General features: G+C 37.5%; 2 protein-coding genes across 4 annotated transcripts; one reads left to right on the top strand and one right to left on the bottom strand.

The window, feature by feature from the left end:
* Positions 1–285: 285 nt before the first annotated feature.
* LOC100255959 (serine/threonine-protein kinase STN7, chloroplastic) lies at positions 286–7158 on the top strand. Its single transcript, XM_002281527.5, has 10 exons — positions 286–846; positions 941–1027; positions 2825–2944; positions 3099–3197; positions 3982–4150; positions 4241–4334; positions 5065–5158; positions 5266–5322; positions 6312–6725; positions 6805–7158. Exons 1-10 carry the CDS (start codon positions 421–423, stop codon positions 6964–6966), a joined length of 1722 nt encoding a protein of 573 aa, XP_002281563.1. The 5' UTR covers positions 286–420; the 3' UTR covers positions 6967–7158.
* Positions 7159–14342: 7184 nt separating this feature from the next.
* On the bottom strand, positions 14343–21968 carry LOC100266255 (SUPPRESSOR OF GAMMA RESPONSE 1). 3 transcript variants are annotated; one of them, XM_010649657.3, is made up of 7 exons: positions 21915–21968; positions 21527–21614; positions 20253–20394; positions 18586–18772; positions 17828–18327; positions 14792–15202; positions 14343–14682 (listed from the first exon to the last, which is right to left on the bottom strand). In XM_010649657.3, the coding sequence occupies exons 2-7, from the start codon at positions 21532–21534 to the stop codon at positions 14629–14631; spliced, it is 1302 nt and encodes a 433-aa protein (XP_010647959.1). In that variant the 5' UTR covers positions 21535–21614; positions 21915–21968; the 3' UTR covers positions 14343–14628. The 3 variants fall into 3 exon arrangements, with proteins under 3 accessions (XP_010647959.1, XP_010647968.1, XP_002281522.1); XM_010649666.3 differs by lacking the exon at positions 21915–21968 and adding an exon at positions 20968–21214 and having other exon boundaries at positions 21527–21908; XM_002281486.5 differs by having other exon boundaries at positions 21527–21935.
* Positions 21969–22600: the final 632 nt, after the last annotated feature.

Below are 22600 nucleotides of genomic sequence, written 5' to 3'. Positions count from 1 at the left end.
TTTGTGTTAAATTTACAAATGATCCATTAGACCCCTTTATATACAGGTCTAAGACCTGGACTCTGCTTGTGGAGGCCTAGCAAACCCACTTAAGGCCTGGACTCCGTCTGTGGAAGGCTTAAGCAAATTATTATGAACCGTGAACCATGACAATCCAGTGGACCTGAAAATGGTCTACATCACTTAATTGGCTTACAGAAATGTCCAAGGCCCGGCCCTTTAGCCTACGTGGCATCTGTGGAGCGTATCAGCTTTCAATCCGCCAGGGTCCTTCACCTCCACAAAAAATACCCGAAATAACTGTCATTTATAAAACAAAAACACCCAAAGTATCTTATAAAACACACAGAACCAGCTATTTCAGAAGGGCGTGTGGTCTCAAATTGGTAGCAAATCTAACTGTAAACTGTATGTACGGGCATGGCAACTATTGCAACAAGGGTAGTGGAGGGACTAGGTCTTGGCCATGCCAAGCTCCATGCTTTTAGTCCCAAACACCCGTCTCCATTTCTGGGCAAAAAGCTCAGGTCTCAGTCACTGTCACTGCCCAGTAAAAAAGCCGTCTCCAACTTGGTATGTGCGGCAGGAGGTGGATTTTTCAATCTTGTTCACGATGTTTTTTTGGGTGTTGGAGTGGGGCTGCCGTGTACAGTCATGGAGTGCGGCGATATCATATACCGGAGTACGCTACCCCGATCAAACGGTCTCACACTCACGGCTCCCGGCGCTATTTTGGCGCTGGGTGCTCTGTCTTACCTGTGGGCTACACCTGGTGTGGCTCCTGGGTTCTTTGATATGTTTGTTCTTGCTTTTGTTGAGAGATTGTTTAGGCCATCTTTTAAGAAGGTTTGTAAATTGTGGGTGATTTTGGGCCTTTTTTTTTTCTATTGCTTGTTATTGGGTTTTGATGCAGTTCGTGTGGTTTGGTTTGTGTTGGCAGGAGGATTTTGTGCTGGGGAAGAAGTTGGGGGAGGGAGCTTTCGGTGTGGTTTATAGGGTTTCATTAGCAAAGAAACCAGGGGCAAAGGTATAATATGTTCGATGAAAGTCCCATGTGGCCTCTTCCTTTTATTTTTTATTTTTCCCTTACTTTGTGTGTGTGTGAGTGTTTTGTTTTGGGCCGATGTCCCACTGTTTGTGAATTAGTCATTGTGGGATGCTGGTTAGGGATGGCAAAGTTTGATACAATTTGCCAACATGAGATGAACTTAACACGTTTTTTGTGGGTTTGGGTTGAGTTTAAATGAGTTTGGATCAAATTTTGTGTCGACTTGTATAACCCATTTAATAAATAGTTAATTTTTGGGTCAACCTGCATAACACAAATTTAATCGGAATTGACCCATTTAACAGCCTCACTATTAACTTAATTATATCTTTTAAACTATTTAACTCATATTTGACTTATTTTAAATTTGTTTTTAAATAAATAGGTCAATTGAGTCATAATCATATTTGGTTGTGATATTAATCATATAGACATATATAAGACCTAACTTAACTTGATTATTAAATAAGATGACATAATTATTAAATGGGTTAAATGGGTTACACAACATGTTACTTGTTTAATAATTAGGTAGTATGTGGGTTTATGTTTTTTTGCACGATTATTATTCATGTCAGGATTGGGTTGAGCTATATAGTAGAATACCTAGGCTTTGACACGACACGAACATGACCCATCAACACAAATTGTCTCCCCCTAATGCTGCTGTTGTAAAGAGAACCACTAGTTCACAAGCCTGAAACTTGAAACTCATGGTTGAGACACAGCCCCAAAGTGGCTACATGACTCCTTACTTCGGGATCATCCTAGTATTATTAAAGCATGAATGATGATTTATTTCCTAATTGGATATGTAGCTGTTTACTTTGATGGTTTTAACATTGGTTAGATGAAAGACTGAAGTCTTAGTTCAATAAGACTGCCTGTAATCTATCAACACAGAAAAAGTAACATTTCTCAATTCTTGAGGTCTACAACAATGGCAAAATAAACTAGAACAATTCACTCTCAAAACAATGTTCACTGATGAAATGTGCCATTGGTGGCTCTCATTAATGACAGTTGATTAGGTACTATGATCTCTTCTCTCCCAAAGAGAGTTATGTCCTTGCTCCATTAGTCTGAGGTCAAACCAAGATACTGTACTTTGTGGTAAAACCTACAAGATTTGAATCTCACCTATTACAACATTTCTACAAACTAGAACACTCGAATCACCCGCAAGAGTACAAGGTTCATTAATTTTCATGTCTCTCAATAACAAGTTCAATTGGTTGTGCCTCTTTTCTCTCTAGGGAAGTTATATCCTTGCTCCATTAACTTGAAACCAAGGTACAGAAATCGGTGGTATCCTTGCTCCATCAGTTAAAGGTGAAGCCAAGATACTTCAATTTGTGGTAAAATAAACATGCTTTGAATTTGCCTTTATGCATTTGTATGGTCAATAGATTCTTTTGGTACTCTAAACCTCATTTATATCTGTGATCTAACTGATTGGGCAATGCTTTATGGTCATGACAATTCAAGCTTAAGTCATATGACATGAATACATAGGCCATGTACCCATCAAAAGGCTCTGCTGAATAGAGTTAGCATGAGCATGTCTACACATACTATTCAGCACTGCCCAAATAGTATCATGCTAGCTATTTCAATTTGGTTAAATTTACATGAATAAGAAACTGATTTATCTTTAATATGAATAATTATTGTTCTTTTCTTTTTTTGGGTGGATGATAATCTGGCAGATTCCGTCTTCAACCTCTGAAAGTTTGTTTTTGAAATAACATTTTGCTCTTTGGTGATCATTAAAAGGAAGGTGACTTAGTCTTGAAAAAGGCTACTGAATATGGTGCCGTGGAGATTTGGATGAATGAGCGTGCACGAAGGGCTTGCGCAAATAGCTGTGCCTACTTTGTCTATGGCTTTCTTGAGGTGTTGCTCTATTATGACTACTACTGCCATATAAATTAAGGGTATTATTATGTCAGTAAATTAAGAAACTTACTTTGGTAACTTAAATCATTTGGGCCTCTCATTTTTCTCTTGTTAATAATACTACCATGGACTGCCTCGAAACTTGTTTCAGAGTTCTTCAAAGAAAGGAAGTGAATACTGGCTTCTATGGCGGTATGAAGGGGAGTCCACACTTACAGATCTGATGCTGAGTAAAGAGTTTCCATACAACGTGAGTATTTCTCTCATCAGCCCTTAAATCATATAAGTTCTCAGAATTCCTCTTCTCTACCAAGAAATTATAATGGTTTCTTCATCAAACTGAGTATCTTAAGTTTGAGATTTTGTAATTTTTAACAATCTTTTCATCTATCATGAGAAATAGAGCCATAAGAATTTGATTTAGTTGGGACATTAGCCAACTCAGTTTAAATAAAGAAAAGGTAAAAATCTCAAATCCTATACAATGCCAGCACAATAGGAATGGCAACACATGGGAATGTGACACGCTTAGGATGGGGATGATATTTACAGGAACTTACCTGGCCACGGCCAATGGCAGTCCAAAGCAAACTTGGTTTGTATAATCCATTTGATACCTGATATATGCATCCAATCACATCACAATTGGTGATCAAGGGCAGTTTTACCCTGCTTAAATTGGTATATTTAAACATTTTAAGTATCTATTAACATGTAGGAGGTAAAAACAATAATAAATACTCATAAAAATCTTAACCACTGTGATATGAAAAAGACTCAACAACAAAATCCACACTTGGCTTGAACCCAATTGTTATTACTTTTATTCTGTGGATTTCCTACCATGACACAGATCAGAACCTGTTCTCATTTTTATCAGCCAACCCTGGTCACTTTGGTGTCTATTTGAAGGGGAAAAAAATAATATTTGTCTATTCTTAACTGCTTTTCAATTATATTAGTTTCATCGTAATGGATCTTTTATTGGTTAAGCTGCAAGTGCCAAATCCCCTGATTGTTGCATATATGATTAGGTGGAAAGTATGATTCTTGGAGAGGTTCCAGACTTGCCTAAGGGGCTGGAAAGGGAAAACAAAATCATTCAGACAATCATGAGGCAGCTTTTATTTGCATTGGATAGTCTTCACTCAACTGGGATTGTTCATAGAGATATTAAGCCACAAAATATTATTTTTTCTGAAGGTAATAGTAACAAAATGATGGCTGAAAGGTGGTATATTTCCACTGTTTTTATGTTAAATAATTTCACATTCCCAATTAAAACTTGAACAGGGTCTCGCACATTCAAGATCATTGATCTTGGAGCTGCAGCAGATTTGAGAGTAGGGATCAATTATATTCCAAAGGAGTTTCTTTTGGACCCCAGGTATGTTCTCTTTGATCATGTAGTATGGTAACTAATTAATATCCGGCCAACAAAATTGAATCTGACCAATTGCATGTCTGCTCTTTTCCCCAAAACCCTAAATTAGCTGCTGTCCAGAAATTCCAAAAACCTATTTTTTGGAGGCCAAGCAACTAATCACTTTCAAAACCTTACCCTAAACTTTAAAATTTGGCTTCCATATGTGCAAACCCTAAAATTACTTTAGCTTCCTCCACCAAGAGAAATTGCATACAACATCGTTCAAGGTTTAAGCACTGCCATGCATTGAAACCCATGGTATTATTCATTAAAAATTCTTACCAGTGCTCACATGCACTCATAGATTTTAGAAAAAATATGGCATGGAATTTGATGCTAATACTAGGTGGTTCTTGCATAACAAAAATTTTATGAGTGTAGAAACTGAAAAGCCAGTAATCATGTTTGGGAAGTTTGTGAAGGTTTGAGATCATGGTAGCAATGCTTTGTGTTTTTTCATGCAAAAGCTACCAATTTAAAATGTAATTTAAACCCATCCATGGGCTCAGAATACTAATCTAACTGACATCCTTAGGTCCATCCAGAATTCAGAAGATAAATTTCCAATTCGTGAGCTGCCTCTTGAGTCGTAGCTGCAGTTCCTTTTGACATGCAATATATTAATCTGGTTTCACGTCATTCCTCTTTCTTTACCATGTGGCATTGCCCCTTTTTATTCCCCATGCTTCAGATATGCAGCACCAGAGCAATACATCATGAGCACACAAACTCCTTCTGCACCCTCAGCTCCAGTGGCAACTGCACTTTCCCCAGTCCTATGGCAGGTTGAATATCATTTCTTAATGTGCCAACTTGGTTATTTGTCTGACCTCAATTCTTAGAGAAATAAAATTCTTTTTCTGTAATTAATGGTGATATTGTTGTCAAACAGATGAATTTGCCAGATAGATTTGACATCTACAGTGCTGGTCTCATTTTCCTACAAATGGTAAGTAAAAAATACTGGTATGTAGCTTATTGCTACTACTTTTATTTATTTATTTTTGGAAAGGAAACACAACTCTTAAACATGATACTTGGAATTTTGCCAAGGCCTGCCACAAGTTGCATCTAGGTTAAATCCTCGGACTCTGGGCAGTTAGCATAAACTTATCCATGTTTAGGGTAGTGGTGCTTTAAAATGTCACATAGATTAGAATAGCAGTGCCTTAGCTGAACTAGGCTTATTGAAGAACTAGGTGGATCTCAACACCCTGAAACATATATTTGCCTTTTAACTTCAGGTTAAACTTCAGTTTACTTTGAAATGAAATTAATTTGCAGAAATCTAACATTGAAACTAAAACACCAAAAAAAGACAGTTACTAGCAAGCAAGACATTATACTTATAAGAGGTTCACAATTTAAATTTTGGGGTTAAAATTCAGCCACTCTGCAGGTGGAATAAATCTAAGGAAGCTATTCAAACCATGTCAATAGGGCCCAAGCTTTTAATTTTGTAATTTTTATATCACTTTTGAAGATGGTCAACATTGAAATAAAGTCCATAAAGGTCAACATTGAAATAAAGTCCATAAAATTTTGAATATTACATTAAAAACAGAAATCATCCAGAGGGTAAAATTTGGATGGTTAGCAGCTTCAAAATTTTATTTGTCAAACCAAGTGAAATGTTGGAACTTCTGCTGTTCAGGTGAAATTTTAAACCCTGATTCATACAATTTTATGATGTTGCATTCATCTTCTTTAATTAACCCTGCAAATGACAGAATGGTTGTGCCATATTTGCCTAAAACATATTTCCAGATGTAACGTCTATAACAATATTATGCAGCTGCTAAGATACATTTCCAGATGTGATATCCATGGCAATAATATGCGGGTGCTAAATACTAATCCCATCTGCTACATTCACACCGCTAAATTTGACAAAGTGAACTTTTATTCAACTCGGTGACAGTTTTTCTTTCTTAATAGGCATTCCCATCATTGAGGACTGATAGTAGCCTCATACAATTCAACCGCCAACTCAAGAGGTGTGAATATGATTTAGTTGCATGGAGGAAGACTGTGGAGCCTCGTGCTAGCCCTGACCTGCGGAGGGGCTTTGAGTTGTTGGATTTAGATGGTGGAATAGGATGGGAACTTCTAACGTCAATGGTTCGTTTCAAAGCACGACGAAGAACCAGTGCAAAAGCAGCCTTAGCTCATCCCTACTTTGATAGGGAAGGCTTATCAGTGCTGTCCCTCACACAGAAGCTAAGGCTGCAACTCTTTCGAACTACACAACAGGATTATGGGGAAGCTGCCAAATGGATTATTCGGCTAATGGCAAAATCAGGAACAAAGCAGGACGGTGGCTTCACTGAAGCTCAACTTCAGGAACTCAGAGTATGTAACTGATCTATAATCAGAATTCACACTCTCTTGAAAAAAATTTATATTAATCACCATTTTTTTCCCTGTGCAGGAAATACAGCCTAAGAAGAAGGGAAATTCGCAAAGGAATGCTCTTGCTTCCGTTCTTCGGCTGCAGAGGAAGATAGTAAGAACACTGAATGAGAGCATGGATGACCTTAACCGACGCAGGAAGAGCCTTTGGTGGAGCAGGTGGATCCCCAGAGAAGAATGAAGATTGTGAATATGTATATTTGTCTTTCTGTAAATTATGTGCAGCTATCTTAACCAACTGTTTTGGTAGAAGGAAATGATGGTTAAGGATGAAAGAAATTAACCCGGCTCTTAAATGCCGGTTCATAGACAGCAATTAATTACTAAGTTGTGGAAAAAACTGAAACTTCAGAAAAGGATTCAAACTTCTCTATATTGGTCCAAAATATTGCCAAATCCAAATTTCATCATTGCCATAGTTGTTATCTCAGCTAGTGGTTTATTGCAATTAACTGCTCGATTAGCATATTAACCAGAAAAAAAATATGACAGTTTTATTCATTTGATTTTTATTGACTTACATTAAATTACTAAAACCATTGAAGATGCTTAATAGAATTTCATCAAATTGACTTTCTGTGTAGAATTAGAGAATGAATTTCATATGATGATGGGTTCAGCTTATACTTCAAGTTTCCAACTATTACAGAAATGAGGTTTGTGGATTGGGCCTGGCATCCCAACTCCTTTCCCCTGTTCATCATGAATCAGCATAGCCTACCCATGAAGATGTCCATTGACCCACTCAACATGCTCTCATAATGGCCAGCTCATGCCTGGGTATGCTGGCAAAACGGAAGGTTTTGTACTTGATAATTGACATGTTCTGTTCATCTTGCTCTTTGAGCATTGGGGTCCATTTGTTTTAGTGTTGCACCAAAATTAATTTAGTGCTCTGGAGAGTGTTTATTTTTCTACGTAGTAGACTTTCACCATCTCGTCTGAAAATTAATTAAGGTCTAACAACTAATAAGAGAGATCAAACCTTGTATCACATTCGACATCAGCCCAACTCCACACCCATCTGAGGATGACATTGTTGCCTCACCAGATATGAGAAAACTAATTAGTGTCCAGTGATAGAAATCAAACCTATTAGAAGCCTAATTCCAAAGCCATGATATTGGCACCCATCCGGATTGCTCCCCCAACTTTAATCCTTATAATCTATATGTTATCCTATTGCATTTAGCACAACATTTCATGGAACATCCTCTTTTAATCTTTCTTCCCTTACCAAGAAATAAGATCACCACCAAAATAAATTACTATATTTTCTGAAATAATGCCTGAATGGTTCCTCAAAGTCTGACCAACTCTTGTCATTTTCACTTCCTCTTTCCTAGTTTATTCTCTGGTAGGAATAATTTCCGAATCCCAAATTTTGTCATTGCCTTGTCAACTAGTACATTAGCTGGCTAATAAACTAGCTAGCATGCATGCAGATACTATATACTTTAATTTCTTGCTGACAATTAAGTTCATGAAATATTCTTATCTCATAACCAGCAATGACCTTGCTGGATATGGGGTCAATGGCATGAAACTTGCTGTGACGTGCTTACCAACCTTTTTTTTTTTCGTACAAAGAAAAGCTGTAACTATACTGCATGATTCAATGAGGTGTTTCATACGAGCTTCCTCTTAAGCAAACTCTATCAGAAATCGATACGCATGCCATGGGACAACTGTACTTGTAATGCCATGGTATCGTACATTTCACTAATGTTTCCACATGGAAATTTTGTTAAAACCAGTGCATGCTCAATAATCACTCATGGCCATTTAGGGATTGAAGTGATTAACTTGTAAGTGGGGAGAAATTAAATTAAGTATTGAAGCTAGCAAGCACAACATGTGGGGAGGTAGCTCCTCAATAAAGAAACATATATGCACATAGAGAACAAGTATAAATACATAAGGTGATGGAGTAACCAATAAAGTAAGAGATTCAAAGCTTGTAAGTGAGAAAAAGAAATAATATTGTTGAGTGCATCAGAGGCAATGGGCGTGGCAATCACGAGACCTTCACGTGTGCAACCCTGACCTCCTTGAACACTACAACCAGGCTTTCTTTTGAATAATATTATATCCTACAAAGCCCAGCATGGGACACTTCAAACTTCAAACTAAGCTCGCGACACTTGGGAGATGGTGCAATATTGCAGAGGTTAATTTAATCTCCATTGTCTCCTTTAGTATCTCGTGTGAGTTCACAAAGCTTTGGGTGTCTCCCACCTCATTATTTGTGTTTAAATATGTGTGTATATGCTCAAAAATCTTATGTTACGTACTTATACAAATGGTGCATACTATCTTATTATCTGTCCAGACTTTAAACTGCTGAAAGCTCCTAAACCGAGACCGACAGCTAAAAATTGTTCAGGGAGAAAGAGCGGGTAAGATAATTGTTTATTAGAATGAAGGTTGATGGAAGTTGGTGTCCTGAGTGAAATGGGAGGAACACGAGACCAAGCAAGTGGCGCTTTGCTTTGCTTTTCATTAACCAATAGTTTAAATTAATCCCATCACTTGATCGGGGTTTGAGCTCTTGTACTTAATATCCATATACTAAGCTTGTTATTGCAGTATAATTATGGAATCTTGGTCATGACCTTGAAATATATCTCACTTCCATGGCCTTTTGAGGAGTGGCTTTCAAATTGTTGCGAAGCCATTTTTAAGGGTTTTTAATTCCCAACTTGCTTGGGAACCCCTGTGGGTTGTTTCAGAATGGAATGCTCATGTGATTGGTCCTTCACTCTTTCTATATATTCCTCCTATGATCTCCCCACTATTGTGACCAAGCTGTCACATGTCCGGCAAGCTGATCAAACTTTTCGATACCAAAATCCAATTTTCATGTTCAAATTTTTGATGAATCTTGAGAATCACAGCAACTGTTGGAATCTTACTCTTACAAATCTTATCTCATATATACTCCTCGTCTGCTGCTAACTTTACAATGCAGCATCAACATGATTGGGTGAGATTTCAACTTATCCCTTCAAGAACCTGGCCAGCCAGGATCCAGTCAAACTTATGAGTCAAATCTGAAATTTCTCAGAAAAAGTAAGGATATATCATTTTCTCATATTTTTCGTGAACATAAAAAATATGGAGAATTTAGGCTGGCCTTGCAATTATTTTCTGGGTTGTCATCACCTACAAGTTACATGCAAAGAATTTGGTCACATCTCTTTAAAAGAAAAATGCAAAAATAAGCAAATAAAAATCTCCATCTGGTGTGTCATTAATTGAAAAAGCAAAGGACGAACTTTTGGACCACTAGTCTTCATCCAATCACAACCATTGACACTTAACCTACTGCTACACCAAGATTAGGTCGATGGATGCCAGTGACCCCACAAGAATGGTTTTATATTAGAGTCAAAAGCATGATAAGGTGAGCTCATTATTGCCAATAAACTGAGTAAAGGTAGTTAATATGCATTGTTAAGTAGGATTCAACTGAGCCCTCTATGCCTGTTTAGGTGGATCCAACCGAAAAAATTAATTAAAAAGAAGAAAAAAGCAACTAGAAGAAATGGATATGTCATTAAAATGATCAATTCAATCATCTAAGAATTGAAGGGCAGGCCACCAGCTATTGAAATTTGCTACCTTACTGAAGTAATGGCCGACCCATTGTGTTGGTGGGTGATAACCTATTCAAATTAGGATATAGGAGAATGACATAGCCTAGGCGTATGTGTGTATGTGTGTGATTCTTTTTATCTTTTTTTTTTCTTCTTGTTGGGGTATGGATTCCGAAGTGGAGGTGGGTCCCCATTGGTATTTGTCTGGTGAGTTTGGGGGCACTGCACGCTCTTTGATGCCCCATCGTTGGCTCTTTACTAGACCAGTGCGAGCCAGGACCACATCCCCTACCCCCTATAAGAACCCCCCAACTGCTCTTCCCCTTCAATCATCTCTCGCTACCTCTTAACTCAAGCCACAGTCTCCTCACCTCACAGACAAATCTAAGAGAAGATCATGAAGATGAGCAGTGCCACCATGGGAGGCTCCAAGAGAAGGTTGTCCAACAAAGGACTTGGAGGAGTCCTCAGAGAGCAGAGGGCTAGGCTCTACATCATAAGAAGATGTGTTGTCATGCTCCTTTGCTGGCATGACTGAAGCAACTCCTACAAAAAGATTTTCCCCCCCTCTTTTTTTTTTTTTTTTCTCTCTTTTCCTCTTCACGGAGTGTAAATAGCGGCGGCTGAAATTATGGGAGAGTTAACAAATTTTTGTATCTGTTGGCCTCATGGCTAAGATGTACATCGGATAGCTTCAATCAAAACTACATATTATTTCACAAACTGTAGCTCTTGTTCTTGTTCTTGTTAGTTTTCGTTACTTTTTCTCCATTTCTTCATTTTCTTTTTCCTTTATTTGTGGCAATTAATGGGTCTGACTGCTAACATGGCCTTGAATTTGGAAGTTCTGTGCTCCTGAAACCCAACTTCTCTTGGGCATAGGGAGATTTGATCACTGGATTCCCTTCAAGTTTCCAGCAGAAGTTCAAACCTCAAAGTAACTCATCCTCCCATCATTCCTTTCTGTTTACATATTTTACACCTTTTCCATGTAGATCTCCTGAAAAGAACCAGATCCAGAATAGGAGAGGAATTAATGGGTTTCCTCAAAGCATTTCAATACAGAAATAAGTCGTAATGTGCATTGAAACTACTTCATTTGTCATCACTGAGAGAAAGAGAAAGCTGAGGGCATAGAAAAAGAAGGAACTGACGAGAGAGTCGGTCATTCTTGTTACTCTACACCAGAAGGAATAGTCACCAGATTTTTTGTGCCTCTCTTTTTGATCCTTAAACTATGCCTATCCCTTCAATCATTGTGTAGACTTTGACAATCCCTTTTAATAATATACATGTTCATATTGTTGTTTAAGGGTAATGGACTATGAGTAAGCAGGAAAATGGTCTATAAAATAGGAGATAACTGATAAGCAAGCTAAAGAAGCCAAAGTTGAGGAGAAGTGCTATGGTCATTCACATCTAAGGCCATTGGGTAGGCCCATTAATCATTAGAACTCATGATCGATGGGATGATGATCCAATAGTTCAAATTTCAAACTTCAAACTTCAAACTGTTCAACCCTTAAAATTATTTTCTCCCAACCTTTTGGCACTGTTTGGAAAGCCACATTCAAAAAGCGCATTAAAACACAAAAGAGGTTGATGATTAATGTTGTTTGTTTTGCCAGAAATGCATTTGCTAAATAAAACAATAATATCCATCTTCATTTTGTTTTATTGTGTTCGTTTTTGAGAATTAGATGGCAGTGAGGAACATGATAAAAATTGAAGGGAAGAGGGATTGAGTATCTCTCCCTGTCTATCATATATGCCTGTTTTTGATTTCCTTGTCGTTAACCAAACAGCATTAACACATTTTAAATTATTTGAAATCTAGAGATAATGCATTAGAAAAAACTAAAAAAGTGTATCCAAACAGGGAGTTGGCTTGGGGACCTCGGGTGGAAGCGTTGAAATTTTGGCGTTTGTGGTCAAAACTCTGAAGCGTCTGGTGGGAATTATGGGTTCCAACCCATATTCACGTGTGCCACGTGTACGGCTAAAGATGGGCCTGCACAGCACCCAACAGTATACCCTTTTGTTTGTTCTTGGCCTTTTTGGTCCCTGTAAAGAGATGAACAATGTAGCAGATTCTTCTTTCTTCGTGGATGAGAAAAAGCTCCCAAACCCATGATGAGGATCACCGGAAAATGAAATGCACCGGCGGTTACTGTCACCCACATGTCAGTCAAGGGGCAGACATGTAATTTAATCCAGAAAATAGAACATCTAATAGACAGGTGTCAGCATATAATTGGGGTGAAGCAGAGTGGGGGTTGGGGAAAAGAGTAGAGAGGTTGAGGGAGGGGGAACAGGAGCTGAATCAGAAATCTAAAATTCTGGTGTCGGCCACAAAGAAGATGACACCTCAAAGTAGAGAGCCCCGACAGAACGTGATTGGTCAAATGGCAGCCTTATCTTGCCCACGTGCACGCCCTCATCTTCAACCCCACCACTTTGTCTGATTCCTTTTCAATCAGTTTGTGGTCCCCATGCTCTTTTAAAAATCCATCCAAGTTACACTCGTATACATACATATTTTTATATCGGGGAGTGAAACAGAGCAAATACTTTTGTTTTTACACAATCACTTTTCAAATCAGTGGAGCCAAGTGTCGCAGTCTGATCAAATTTTTCATGGCTTGGGTTGAATGAATGAACTGGGTTCGAGTGGCTCGTAGAATTGGAAGGTGGGTTTCTTTTCAATGGCTGCGTCCTGCGTGATTCTAAGGTTGGTGATGGGTTCAAATCCTTACCCACGGGGGCTGTAGCATGTAGTGCCAGAGCATGTGTGAAGTGGCAGATACTGACTGCCAAATAATTTGGATGCTACAGGGGGTTTAGTTTGATCCAGGCTTTTTTGCAGTTCGAGTTTCCTATCAATCATAAGCCACGCCTGCCCATGTCTTTAGTTACGACTCTTGTTGTTTGCATCTCATTATCACAAGAATCGATATTATTGTGAGACCTCACATCATGAACATTAAGGACGGGTTAAAGCCAAAATGGCGTGCATTTTTGTGAGGGCCAAACTGGGCGGAGGGCCTATGTGTCTCTCTGCCCTTTGAGAAGACCCGTACCCAAGAGGAATCCAGAGTCTTTGAGAACATACCATGGCCCATTTTCTCGTGCCAAACACTTGAAAGAGTTCTGGGTTAGGCACTTTGGAAGGAACATGCCGCCAAGCTGCCAGCCAAGGGATCTACTGAAATGGGTTTTCACTCAGCTTCTCCACTGACAATCATGCTGCCCATTCACAAGCATTTGGGCCCTCTGCCTCATAATAAGGCTTGCCCCAGTGGTCTCTCCAGCCATTTTCAAGCCAACCGGAATGACCTGTAAGGCGCAATCAGGTTCATGAATGTGCACTGTTGTAGTTGGCTCTCACTCGGCAAATCTATTAATGTTTTGTTGGCGCTGACAGAACACGACCTTTTGCAAGACCCCACCTCCAATTCAGCTTAGTTTCATTTGAGTTCTTACTACTTACCTAGAATGCAGGCTCCCCACCACCTGATCTGAGAAACGAACCTATGAAATATTAGCCCAACTAGGTCACACTAAATGCAATGTTGGCCACATTACATCCACCATCCAATTGGATCTGTCATTTCTCAGTTCCATGGGCAAATTTTCGGAAGCCCAACAGAGTCTCATAAAACCATGTCAAGCCATTGCCACACTAGAGCTTGCTTGCAACTCTGGCACTTGGATTTTCTCTTGGACAGGGGCATGTTCTGACCTGGACTGTTGGACAAAAGTGTATAATAACCTGGACCACCTAGAATAAGCATCAGGATTCATATGCAGGGGATGGCTTTTGCTCTACACCAAACATGGAGTTGCCCTTCAGCTAATATAAGATGGAGTTGATGCAAATGACCTTAAAACACAAGTTTAACCTAGATATTACAAAATTGGCTGATATCATTATCTAGAATGCAATCAACAAGAGAAGGGTTTCAAAACATATACAATATACTTCATGTTTAATTAAACAAAAGTCTCTGAAATCCACCAGATGGATTTATGCTCAAAGTTCGGGAAGAGCAAACAAACCGTACATTCGAGCTATTCTCAAAAGCAAAGATACAGTTACAGCATAGGTTTTATAAACAGTAATTATGGAAATGCATGTTTGGAGACCCAAGGATAACTTGGCAAGCCACCAGGTTTTGACAAAATACAAAAAGTTCAGCACTTGTTCTGTAACTGAGATTGAAAAACGCTCAAACCAAATTTTGTCAACCACCTTGCTCACCACCCCAGGCAATAAAGCTGTCCTGAGATCCAAATTCCTGCATAACATTTGGTAAACTCATTTCAACCAAAAGGAACTTCTACAAGCAACAATGGAACCCAATAAATTCAAGGAAACAAAATAGCGTAAAGAATAAGTGATCATACAAGCTGGCTCAACCGGAAATCAGGAGGTGTATCGAGTTCTATGTTTGCCGGATCAAGGACCAGATCTTGGCAATCCTCCAGATCCTTCTTTAAGTCCTCTGCTCCTAAGTTAGCATAATCAGAGAGACGGGGTTTGCTCGTCACATGCCCATCATTCCCATTCTCATGTCCTTCCCTATTGGGAGACTGGCTCTGAAGAAACTCATCACAGATGGACAACCCTTCCACAAGTTGCTGTGAATCTAACAGAAACTGCGACTCATTGTCCCACCATTTTGCTTCTTCCTCACCATGATTATCATTATGATCTAAGACTTCATCAACACGATTTTCTGCCTTTAGGATATTTTGGCAATCAATCTGTTCACATTCAGTTTGCACCTCACCTTCTAAATGCCCCATGTCAGGTTGCTTAAGTAGGAAAAAGTGAAAAACAGACATGGAGAAAGATATCAGTATTTTTTTTTGCACTGCATGCTTGTTTGAAAATGTAAAGAGGACATATGCTTGGGAACTACCTTATTACATGAAAATTCATGCAGGTATCTCACTAAAGTCTATCAATGATCAGCTATAGTTCAATGGCATCTGAGGCCTTTCAAAGTGACCTCACTGCAGCCAGGAGTTCAAGCCGGTTATGTTGTGTTGCAAAGTAGAATTATGTCCAATGTATGATATTCTTATATGCAACCAAAAAGGAGAAAGAAAAAATCAATGACAGGATATCACATCCTTGTTTTATTGATTAGGACTTCATTTGGATAATGAAAAGTACTAGGATGAAGAAAAAGAGAACAAAAAAAGGGATCACAAATTCTCTCCCTCAATTTTCCATGGAAAAAACAAAACACAATAAAAAATATTTAAAAAATTGTACATTTTTAAATTCTTCATCCTCTACATAAAAGAGGAATAACATTTGAGTAGCATGGTAGAAAAGAAAATTATTTAGTAAACTTAATTTCTATTTTCTTCCCTTCTCTTTTTCCTCTTTGTTTTCTTCCTTCCCACTCTTCTTCAACTTTCCATGATCCAAATAGAAGCTAGTGTTTGTACACGATCTGAGAGGTTGAAGCTCTATTCAGCCCAAAAATTTTGGGCTATGATCTAGACCTAGCCCAAAGCTAGCCATTGATCCAATGCTAGACCTTACTGTTAGGCCAACATGATGACCTAGCCTTCTAGCTTCCCAGCTAGGGATGTCAACAAGGCAAGTTTAAGGCAACTCACCCTCATCCCAACCCCACTCTGATTATAAAATACATTCCCATCCCTGCGCCAAACCCGAATTAGGGCAGGACATTAAGGAGGGTCAAAGAACTCGCCCTGCACCGTTTATTTATTTATTTTTTATTATTTTATTTTATTAAAATATATAACTTTTAAATAAATAAGTATATTTCATAAATTGTTATATTTTCTTTTTATGAGAAGTAAACTTACAATTTTATTTTGATGTATTCAAATAGGAAAATTTTGAAAAAAAAAAAGGAAAAAAACTAAATTAATTTTTATTTAAATTTATATATAACACGGAGGCATGAGGACCCTAGACCACCCTGAAATGTTAAAAAAAAAAATCTCTCAAACCTACTCCTAACCCATTTAGACTCTTCTCAAACGCATCCTATCAAGGGTTGGACAAGGCCCTAAAAATACATGCTCCATTGCCATCACTAGGCCCAGGCTGTCAGCCACCCAATCCACTACTCTCTCTCTCTCAAACTCCAGATAGCTATGGAGTCTCTCACTCTCTCTGCAAAGGTCTCTCTTGTTATAGAAAGCAAACCTCTCCCTCCCATCTAGAAAGATAGCCCACCCTTCCAACTGGTTCAATTATAGGCTCCAACCCACTACACTCTATCTCAAACTCCAGATACCATGGACCTTTCATTCTCTTCAAAAAGGCCTCTCTTGTTATAGAGATCCCTAATCCACTCATCTATTCCTCTCTTAGACTCTAGATGGTCGTATAGCCTCTCACTCCCTCTAAAAAGTCTTTCTTGTTATAAAGATTCCTTCTCTCTTTTACCTAGCAAGAGGATCTAAACCTTCAATTAGCCCAGTCTATACCTCTCCAAATCCATGACTGTCTCACTCTCTCTTAAACTCCAGGTAACCTTGAAGCCTGTTACTCTCTCCACAGAGGTCTCTTGTGTTACGAAGACTATTAATCTCTCTCCTTCCCCCTCTTTGCTATTGACACAAAGAGACTGAAGGTTTGAAATTTCACTCTCTCTCCCTCTCTCTCTTCATTTTTTCCTTTTTTATTCTAAATCTCTCATCTCTCTTCCTCTATCTATATTTCCTCTTCTTTTGAAATTGATAACTTTTCTCTCTAATTCTCCCTCAATCAAAATATCTACTATCACTCCTCTCTAACATTCTCCCTTCTTTTGAAATTGATCACCTTTCTCTCTCTGATGAATTCTCTCTCAATCTCAACTTTCGTTTCTCTCTTCTATCATCACAAAGAGACGTGATTTGAATTAGTCACTCTCATTTTTTTCTTTTGTTTTCACTCTCTAATCTCTCTTTCTCTATCCATATTACCCTACTTTTGAAGTTGACCATCTTTCTCTCTCATGAATTCTCTTTCAATCTCAATTTATACTATCATTACAAAGAGGCTTAAGGTTTGGAGTCTCCCGCCCCTTTTTTCTCCTTCACACCCACTCTCTCGTCTTGTTCTATCTCCAACCTCACATTTTGAAATTGATCACCTTTCTCTCTCCCAAGAGTTATAGTTATTAGTCCAATCAAAGACCTAATTCCTTCTTACCTAGGATCAGACACAAGCACTTGGGCCTCCCATCTCAATTCCAGCCTAGCCCAATTAACACTCCTACAGTACCCATAGCAAACAATAACAAAATATTCCCAAATAAGGTAATGCCATCCTTTAATTGGTAACTGCAGGAAAAAGACAAGTGAAGAAAATATAATACCAACGCTTAGATCCTTTTATCAAAAACTCGTGGAAAAAACAAAGGGAAAGATGCATGAGGCTTCTAGGCATAAATTTTTTATTTTTACCTGAACCGAGGAATCCATGCAAGCAATAGGAGACTCTTGTCCTGGGTTAAAGTCAGAATTTCTTCTTTCAGTAAGAGGGTGTTCAGGAGTTGCAGATTTGGGAGTAACTGGATCTACTTTTGCAATTAAGGCACCAGAGCTTTCAGGAAAATCTTGTTCAATTTTGTCACTCTGTTTGATTTGTTGCTGCTGATAAAAGACTTTAGAAATAACATATTCCCCATCTTTCTCATCCTCTCCAGTACCCAGGTGATATTGGTGCATAACCCAATTTGTTTTCTCTGGTTTCCCACCCCTGACTATGCTTGCGTAGAGAACCATAATCTTCTTACACCCTCTCTGAACCCCATCCAAAATCACAGGTTTGGTCTTGCCGGTTTTGTGCCAACGAACATCACCGAAAACATCACCATGTATCTTTCGACGCTTTCGAGTTCCAGTATTATAAGCCTTGATTGCTTGATGAAAAAAGTGAGCTGCACTTCCATCTTGCTTTACACCTTTTTAAAAAAAGAAAAAGAAAAGAAAAAGCTCAAGTTTTTTTTTTTTTTTTGATAGGTAAAGAAAAGTAGTATATATAGTAAAGAGGGACACCAAAAGCTGGGCCATCAAAGTATACAAGAAGTATACAGTAATAGCCTAAAGGCTCAACCCAGGGGGGGGGGGAGGGAAAGAAGCAAAAGCTCAAGTTTTAAAACTGACAATTAATTGAGAATAGTTGAACAAACCAAATAACCACATTGGATTCTTATTTTAACCTGGCAGATTCTGAGGATGGGTATAGCAGATTCCATCATCTTCCTCAACAGTTGGGATGAACTCATCAATAAAAGGATGTGCTTCCAAATTCCCAACTCCAACTTTTGCAAGTAAATGCCATATGATCTCCTGATCAGATGGATCAAATTTCACACCTCTAGGTAATCCTGGCCACTCCTGAGTAACCTGCAAAAGGACAGTTTCCAAACATTCTAAATATTAACAGCTGCCAGAAGAAGATCAGGCAAGATAATATAAAAATATAACTTCAATAACTGTACAATCATGAGATTTTCAAACAAATTCCAATATTCTGATTACTTTTTTAATTTCAAATCTCTACAAAGCCCCTATAAAATCTAATTAAGATGTTGATCAGAACTAGTTATAGGACACCAAGTACTGTAAGCCCATCAAAATGAAAATTTAAAGTGGCCTAACACTTCCATAACCTTTTCAAACTAAATGGAAACATTAAACATATAGTGGTCCTGGTCCTCCATCATTTTGCTGATAATCTAGCATGGTGAAACCCGGCTCAGCTCTGGTAAGTTTTGACAACAAACCCCAAATGTCAGGTCATGAAATGACTAGCCCAATTATGAACCCAAGAAACAACACAAACCAGTTCATAAGGTACATCTACATCTTGGCAAATAGATGGGAAAAAGATAACACATATATGTAAAAACATCTAAATTAGAATCAAAGTAGAGTAAAACACGACCAATTTAGAGAAAATACTAGGCTCCAAAAGGCAATGGATGAAATATCACATATATGAGAATATATAAAAGTAGGGGTTGCATCAAAATTTAACAAAATATAATATCCCTTGCATTAATTCATGACGCAATCCCTGATGATAAACTTTATACACTTTCAGGTATAATTCTAGGCTTCAAGTGCTATCAACTGCAAATCAACTGAAAGTTCCAACTAGTGCCTGGCCAATATACTATTGAGCATATACAAGTGTGCAAGCATACCTAAATGTATTGAAAAATTATTATTATTATTATTTTTATAAAAAAAAGCAGTTTCAGATGTTCCTTGAGATATAATTGGTTAACAATGTTATCACCCAAATAAAACAGGGTGTTTGCTTTGACTAGAAGTAAGTATCTGCTATCATCCGAAAAAAAACAAAGTTAAAAATTTTCAACCCTCCAGTATGTGAAGTTCAAAATGAAGCCTTGGGTGCTTCTAAAAGATTCTTTAGTTCAGATGTTTTCTGCACAATGCTATGAATAGAAATATTGTTCTCAAACCAAAAAAAGTGGCAAAATTGCTCATTGACAGGCCTATATCATTTGGTATCCATGGATTATGTCTAACAACCAAATACAAAAATCAAACAAAACAAGAAACTGAGAGAGGAAGATGAGAAGTATAAAAATATGAAGAAATAAGTATCAAAGAGCATAAATATGTGAAGATAGCGGTATAATATCAAGAAGTTCCTGAGAAAAATTTAAAATATGGAAGCAAGTTCAGTAACCATAACTAAAACACAAAAACTAATCAAGATGTACTTTTTCTGACAAAAGTTGTAGAAAAAATATGGAATAAATCTAACATTTATTTCAACAAATAAATGGATCTCCTCTGAGTAGTCTCTTTCACTTAATCAAGGATCAGAAGCGTAAGGGAGTTGGGATTATACATCACTATTGTCAATTATATGCTGGCAATTTGGGCAAGCTCTACTAGGATTGCTTTTCCATTTGACTCTTTCAGTCTCACGAGTGCCAGATGCATTCTTGATTTTTGTTGCAAATCTATTACTGTCAACCAACCATGACATTCTGCATGGTCACAAAATATTTAGAGTCACAAACAGGAATTACTCCAAATTATGGATTATGATATACCAAATACGAATTCACGGGAACAAAACAACCAAAGAATTCAACAAGAACATGAAAAAATAACAAAAGTCAAACCTCTATCAAATTATGAAAGTCAGAGAACTTAAACCCCCATTACATAAGTTAGATTAAAGAGGGTGCCAGAAACTAAACATAAGGTAACCCAATTAAAGAGTCATCCTTCACTGCAAAAAACCATGCCCCATAACATATCCATAAAACAGGCGAAGCCGTGACTGCCTACCCTGTTAGAAATCAAACACTATCATTGAAATCAACATTTGCTAAACTTTGATGTTCTGCACGGTTAAATCTTGTGGAAAAATCTTAAGGCCTTGCAAAAACTATTCAGTTATCCAACAGTGATTAGAGTAACCATCAATAGAGATCCACTTGAGCAAGTATTAACCATTATACCCCATATTTAACAGCTAAAAGTCACCCTTTAAAATAAAAGTCTGGTTCTCGACAATCAGGGTAAAATAACCAAATATGACTGAAGTAACTTACAGCTCATCTATCAATTCCAAGCAAGTCAGTCCTTCACATGATCTTCAAAAATTCAAGAGCAAAAACAATGTCTCCGGAAAAACCGGAGACGGATAGCACCAAAGGCGTAAACAATCAAATGTAAGTTCTCAGTCATAGACCGACCCACTTGCTATTTCCATTATGCATTACATCAGCTATCAACCCCGCGAAATGTGACCAAACGGGTATTCGAAAATACCATCATCGGTTCATCAAAAAACCTAGGCTGAAAAATAAAAAAGAGGTCACTTTGAAATGAAAGCCGATCACCCACGAAGCCTTTGATCCTTTACACGTCTTACAAAATGGGTCAGTTTTGGATGAAGAAACTGCAAAAACTGTTGATTTAGGGTAACAACACCCATCCAGAAAACTCGGGATAAAAAAAGAAGTTATTTTTTCATTTTTTAAGATCTTTTGAGGCGACCCAAGTGAGAATGAGTTAGGGTTTCAAATAAATTCAAATCTCTGTGATTCTTGTGCCATAATTCATGATGAAGTTTCTTTGGCATTGTTTTTAGAGATAGATAGAGCATACCCAGCCATGGGAGATTGACGATCCAGCGGTCAAAACCGCCTGCTTTTCTCCTCTCCCCTTCTTCTGCCCCCTGTTGGGAATCTACAAACTACAAACCATGTAAAAGAAAATTTGAAAACGTACTACTGTAACACATATTCTTCTTTTTAAATCACTGAATCGTACTAAAAGGTGAACTGGCAAATCAATGAATAATAAATTTCAAAACTAAATTTTTTTAATATTAGAATTGAAAATACAATGATGGAGCCGAACTATAAGATTGAGAATGTGAACGGGAATGAGAGTTTCGAAGAAAGATGGACAAGTGTTGCATGAAACTATTTCAGGAATTAGTAGCATTTTCAATTTTGTGTGGAGAAAGACAGAGTCGCTACTCGGCACTCACTTTTGACTTGAGGAAGCATTTAGTCTACCATCCATCATTGATGGCTCTTTTATGAGAGCTGGTCTAGCCCTTTTTGACCGAGATTTATGGAATTTCAGGTAATTTATGGGAATATTTATAAAATTATTTAGAAAAAAAATAATTTACAAAACACTGAACATTTTGTCACATGATCTCTTGGCATAGGGAAAAAAATTAAGTTTAACTACCTTGAAAAAATTTATGGTCCTTTTATCATCATGTAAGAGTAATATCATTTAAAAATTATATATATATTTTTTAATTTAAATTAAAGTCTGGATTTTCAATTAGGATTTTATTTTTTAACCAAAAAAACCTAATTATTAATCACAGCTTCATTTTTTTTAACTCAAAACCTCCATTAAAATTTGAGGTTTTGAGTTAAAAAATAAAACTTCATTTATCAATTGATGTTTCATTTTTTATTTTTTTTAATCTAAATCATGGATTGATAATTTTTCATTGAAACTTTAATTGTTAATTAAGACTTTATTTTTATGAGAAAATGATGTGACACTCACACGGTAAAAAAAAAAACTATAATTGAGGTTTCACTTAAAAAATAAAACCTCAATTAATAATTTAGGCTCTATTTTTAAAACTATAATTTTAATTACCAATTGAGATTTTTATTTTTATTGAAAGATGATGTGGTACTCGCATGA

The sequence above is a fragment of the Vitis vinifera genome, chromosome 1, assembly GCF_030704535.1.
Source record: "Vitis vinifera cultivar Pinot Noir 40024 chromosome 1, ASM3070453v1".
NCBI lineage: Eukaryota > Viridiplantae > Streptophyta > Magnoliopsida > Vitales > Vitaceae > Vitis > Vitis vinifera.
The sequence above is the reverse complement of the archived record's forward strand: the minus strand, read 5'-3'. Positions and strand labels throughout refer to the sequence as shown.

Excerpts from the sequence above, each read along its gene's own strand:
- LOC100255959 (XM_002281527.5), top strand. The coding sequence starts at position 421 with ATGGCAACTATTGCAACAAGGGTAGTGGAGGGACTAGGTCTTGGCCAT. Across the intron at positions 4,335-5,064 it reads GAGTTTCTTTTGGACCCCAG|ATATGCAGCACCAGAGCAAT; the intron begins GTATGTTCTCTT and ends CCCATGCTTCAG. Across the intron at positions 5,323-6,311 it reads GTCTCATTTTCCTACAAATG|GCATTCCCATCATTGAGGAC; the intron begins GTAAGTAAAAAA and ends CTTTCTTAATAG.
- LOC100266255 (XM_010649657.3), bottom strand. Across the intron at positions 18,773-20,252 it reads ATATAATTGACAATAGTGAT|GTTACTCAGGAGTGGCCAGG; the intron begins GTATAATCCCAA and ends GTCCTTTTGCAG. Across the intron at positions 14,683-14,791 it reads ATTTCCGGTTGAGCCAGCTT|GAATTTGGATCTCAGGACAG; the intron begins GTATGATCACTT and ends AATGTTATGCAG.